This window comes from Leptosomus discolor, chromosome 5 (assembly GCF_034619465.1).
Source record: "Leptosomus discolor isolate bLepDis1 chromosome 5, bLepDis1.hap2, whole genome shotgun sequence".
Taxonomy (NCBI): Eukaryota; Metazoa; Chordata; class Aves; order Leptosomiformes; family Leptosomidae; genus Leptosomus; species Leptosomus discolor.
Genome location: NC_141395.1, coordinates 10,598,939 through 10,603,712, shown reverse-complemented (window position 1 = coordinate 10,603,712; position 4,774 = coordinate 10,598,939). Strand labels below are relative to the sequence as shown.

The 4,774-nt window shown below is 65.5% G+C and overlaps 1 protein-coding gene across 1 annotated transcript; it reads left to right on the top strand.

Moving 5' to 3' along the window:
- Positions 1 to 615: 615 nt before the first annotated feature.
- On the top strand, positions 616 to 4,387 carry EN1 (engrailed homeobox 1). Its single transcript, XM_086465749.1, has 2 exons — positions 616 to 1,312; positions 4,071 to 4,387. Exons 1-2 carry the CDS (start codon positions 616 to 618, stop codon positions 4,385 to 4,387), a joined length of 1,014 nt encoding a protein of 337 aa, XP_086321875.1.
- The last annotated feature ends 387 nt before the right edge of the window (positions 4,388 to 4,774 follow it).

The following is a 4,774-nucleotide window of genomic DNA, read 5'->3' as shown; positions in this document are numbered from 1 at the left end:
CTTTTTTTTTTTTTTCCTTAAAAAAAAAAAAAAAAGGGAAAAATTAAAAAAAAAAAATCATAATAAATCGGCCCGGGCGGCGTGCGGCAGCACCGGGCTGGCGGGGAAGGGCTCCGGCACCCGCGGCGTGGGCAGAGCGCAGCGTGACAGCGGGGCAGCGCGGAGCCGTCGCGGCGGCGGCGGGGAGATGGGCAGATTTTGACGGGGGTTCGGCGGGGGGCGGGTTTTTTGGGTTTTTTGGGGGGGGGGCGGTGGTGTTGCTGCACACCTTTTTGGGTTTGTTTTTTTCTTTTTTTTTTTCTTTCTTTCTTTTTTTTTTTTTTTTGGTGGTGGAAATATAAGCTGATCGGGAGAAGGGGGAAAGAAGCCCTCGAGTGTCTCCCCGGTTTTGGATCCATCCGTGCGACTGGGAGAAAAAAATAATCTCAGCTCCAGCCCAACAAGTGGATTTTATTCTTTTTTCTTTTTCTTTTTTTCTCTCTCTTTTTTCTTTTTTTTTTTTCAAATTTTTTCCTCCCCCTTTTCCACCCCGCCACCCACCGGCAAAGTGGGGTGGGCGTAAAGTGGGTGGGTGGGGGGGAAAAGAGGCAGCGATCTCCGTGGCGGGGGCTGAGCATGGAAGAGCCGCCGGAGGGGCACGGCCACCGAGACGCAGCGCCCGGCCCGGCGAGCAGCGGCAGCGGCAGCGATGGCGAGAGCGTACCCGTGTCCCCCAGCCCCGCGCCCGCCTCCCCCGCCGCGCCCTGCCCCCTGCCCCTCTCCCGCCGCCGCCACCCGCCGCCCCCGCCGCCGCCCCCGCCGCCGCCGCCCCACCGCACCACCAACTTTTTCATCGACAACATCCTGAGGCCGGACTTCGGCTGCAAGAAGGAGCCGCCCGCGCCGGCCAGCGGTGGAGGAGGAGGAGGAGGAGGAGGAGGCAGCCGGGAGCGGGACGGAGACCGGGGGCAGAGCTCAGGTAGAGAAAACGTCAACCCGCTGCTGGCCCGGCCGCCCAACCCGCCCTCCCTCCTCTGCCCGGACTCGAACTGCCGTCCCGACGGCTCCGCGCCGCCGCCGCCGCCCGCCGCCGCCGCCGCCACCAAAGCCAGCCCCGCCGCGGCGGTGGCGGCGGCGGCGGCGTCGGGGGCGGCCAAACCCCCCGCCGACGGGGGCGAGACTCACCCGGCGAAGTACGGGGAGCACGGGAGCCCCGCCATCCTCCTCATGGGCTCTAATAATGGAGGACCTGTTATAAAGCCCGACTCGCAACAGCCGCTGGTGTGGCCTGCCTGGGTCTACTGCACTAGGTATTCAGACAGACCGTCCTCGGGTAAGGAACCGCGGCGCATCTGGGAGCTGTTAAAATCGTGACAAGGTCGCCCCCCCCCCTCCCCTCTTCCCCCCTTTACTTTGGCTCCTGGCCTGCTGAGGACCTCGCGTGGGGAGGCGCGGAGGGGGTGGGGGGGTGGGGGGTGTCCTGGGTCACCCGGGGCCAGAGGAAACGCGTCCCCCCACTCTCCCCCCCCCCTTCTTCCTCCGAGTCTCCCAAATTTGAATGTGACGCCGGGCCCCGATTCGGCGGCGTTTCGATGCGGAGAGCCGGCGGGGAGCGACCCCCTTCCCGTTCCCCCCGCCCGCCCCGCCTTGCCGCAGCCCTGGGTGTTCCGCAGCGCGGCGGCGTGGGGTGGGAGCACTGCGAAAAAAAAGGCAGCGGATTCAGCTGCTCCCGTGTTTGAGGGCTTTTTCTCCATTTATTATGGTTTTTTTTTCTGGGTGCTGGTGGCCTTTTGGGGGTGGCGAGGGATGTGTGTGGAGACCTGATCCACATGTTGAGCGGCTGCTGGCGGTGCGCGCCGGGGGGGGGTGTTTTCTCGGAAGGCGAAGAAAAGGGTGGTTTTGGTTTTGGTTTTTTTTTTTTTTTTTTTTTTTTTTTTTTTTCAGGAAGGTGGCGAAGGGGATGTTTTTGGGTGTCTCTGCAGCCGGGCAGGCCCTTAGGCCGCGCATTGCCGCGGGAGCCGGTGCTCCCTCCCTGCCGTGGTTTGGGGCCCGGCTCTCGGGGAGGGTACGTGCCTCTGCCCGTGGCCGCCCCGGTGGGAGCCGCCTGCTCGGCCCTTCGGGCCCCGTTCTGCCGCCCCCTCCCAGGCTCTGTACACTCCCCCAGGTGCCCCTGGCAGGCCCATATTTTATCACCGTTAGTTTCTATTTTCAATTGGGGTTTGGGTTGAGGGGTTTTTTTTGGGGAGAAGCGGAGGTAGGGGAGAGAATGTTGCCCGCGACACCCCAGGCCAGCAGCCAGGAATCCGCCAGCGCGGGCCGGGGCTGGGTTAGGCTCCCCTGTGCCGGCCCGAGGGGTGCGGGGCCGGCTGCCCGGGGGCCGCTCCGGGACGCGGGGAAGGCGGCGTTGCCCGACTCCGGCCCCGGTCCTCGCAGCCCGGCCTGGCCGCTCCCCGCCGGCGGTCAATGCGGCACTCTCGGCCGAGCCGTCTCCATCCCCCGTTATTGACACGTCCAGCGACTTGAAACTCAGAAAAGACACTTTGATTGACTTGGGTGATTGATGGAGTGATAGAGCTGTCAGACGGCGCGGCCCTCGCTCCCGGCCGGCCCGGCCACGGGTGTTTTGCTACCGATTCCCAGGGCCGCCGTGCGCCAGGCGTTTTGCACTTGCGCCTTTATTTCCTTTCCTTTCCTCCCCTTTCTTCGGGTAGAGAATTATTTCTGCATGTCCTCCCCGAACCTCCCTACTCGCCCCGGTCCGGAGGGAAGAAGGACGAGGGGAGGCCGGCTCGCCTCGGCCGCCCTCTTTGTTGTGCTCGGAGCTGCCCGCCGGCCCCGGCAGCTTCTCCCGACTCCGGGAACGAGCGGGCTGCGGCGCTCGGAGGCGCCGGCACCCCGCTGCAAGGTGCCGGGGCAAAGAGATCCCCTCCCCGCGCCCTCCGCCCCTCCACCGGCCGAGCCCGGGAGCATCCTGCCGGGCCCCCTCCCTCTCCCCGCCGGCAGACGCCGCCGAGCCGCGGGGGAACCCCCTGCTCCGGGGAAGGGCTGTGCCGGGAGAGGAGCTTTCGGCCTACTCGGCGGCCAAGAGGCCTCGTCGGCTCCGGCTGCGGCTGCTGCTGGCGGGGGGCTGCGGGCCCGGGGCCGCCTGCCGAGCTCGGCAGCTGTCGGGGGATTTTCGTAGATCCCTTTCTCCGGGTGCTCCTTCCCCTCTCGGCTCCCCTCGGGCCGGGCCAGCGGCAGAGGACCGAGGGTAGTCCCCCGGCCGGGCGCTGCCCCCGGGATGTGCCCCGGAGCCGGGCTGCTTCCCTGGCGACCTCTGTGGCACTTCACCTGGCCCCATCCCGGCCTGGGAATGGAACGGCGGAGGGGGGTGTGTGTGGGGTGCACTGCTTTCTGCTGGGGTTCGTGGAAGGAGCTGCAGGCAGGGCAGGGTGTCCCCGGCAAGGATCGTCCGCTGGAAAGCCCGGACGACGCGGGCGGCGGCGGGACTCCGGGGCGGCGGCGGAGAAGGCCCCTCCGGGGGTTGGGTCGGCCTTGCGGGGGGGACTGTTGCCCCCCCCCCCAAAGAGACCGGGGCGGTCTCGGGCCAGTCTACTGCTCCCGCGACTCCCCGGTGCCGGGCCGCGGGCACCCTCGTCCCCCGCGCTGCCCAGCGAAGCCGCTGCTCGGCCGGCGGGCCAGGGCCCCGGGCCGTGCAGAGGGAGGGCGGCTCGACCCGGCGGGGCGGGCGGCGCGGCGCCCCGACGTGTGTCGGGGCGGGGGGCGAGCGGGGCGCCGCTCCTCTCGGCGGCACCGGGGGGTTGCGAGGGCGGCGCGGCGAGCTCGGCGCCGGCCTCCCCGCTCCTTCCCCATCCTTCCCTCCGCCGTGCCGGGGTGGCGGTGTCGGGGTTGGGGGGGGGGGTGGGGGTGGGAAGGCGGGGAGGGGAAAGGGGGGGAACACAGGGGATCGGCACAAATTCGCCCGTCGGCCATTTTTCCGGCGGTCGGCGGGGCGGGGGCGGCGGTCGGTCGGTCGGTGGGTCGGTCGGTGGGTCTGTCGGTCGGTCGGCGGCGCGGCCCTGCCCAGCGGCGTGTGTGTGCCCTGCCCGCAGGCCCCCGCACCAGGAAGCTGAAGAAGAAGAAGACGGAGAAGGAGGACAAGCGGCCGCGGACGGCGTTCACGGCCGAGCAGCTGCAGCGGCTGAAGGCGGAGTTCCAGGCGAACCGGTACATCACGGAGCAGCGGCGGCAGAGCCTGGCCCAGGAGCTCAGCCTCAACGAGTCCCAGATCAAGATCTGGTTCCAGAACAAACGAGCCAAGATCAAGAAGGCGACGGGCATCAAGAACGGGCTGGCGTTGCACCTCATGGCCCAGGGACTCTACAACCACTCCACCACCACGGTGCAGGACAAAGAGGAGAGCGAGTGAGGCGGCGCGGCCCCCCCAGCCCTGCGCCGCGGCGCCGGCCCGCCGGCCGGGAGGCGGACAGGTGCTATTTAAAAGCAGATCTATTGTCTATCCATAGTATAAGGACTCCGATTAAGAAAAAAAAAATAAAATATGAACATTACAAAAAAAATTATCTCTATATAGCCAAACAGCATATGACCTTGTATATATTTAATTTCAGGTAAGAAATATGTGTAGCGATCTCTATTTGCTGGACAGTTTCTCTCCCCTCTTCTCTCTCTCTCTTTTGTTCGTTTGTTCGTTTTGTTTGCTTTCCTTTTTTTTTTTTTTTTTTCCTCGATGTCCGTTGCTCTTGTTTTACAGTAAATGTCCGACTTTTCTGATCTTTCGTTTGATCTAATTTCT

Bases quoted from the DNA above. Each gene is read 5' to 3' on its own strand.
- EN1 (XM_086465749.1), top strand. From the start codon at position 616: ATGGAAGAGCCGCCGGAGGGGCACGGCCACCGAGACGCAGCGCCCGGC. The intron at 1,313-4,070 runs GTAAGGAACCGC...CCCTGCCCGCAG, and splicing joins TTCAGACAGACCGTCCTCGG to GCCCCCGCACCAGGAAGCTG.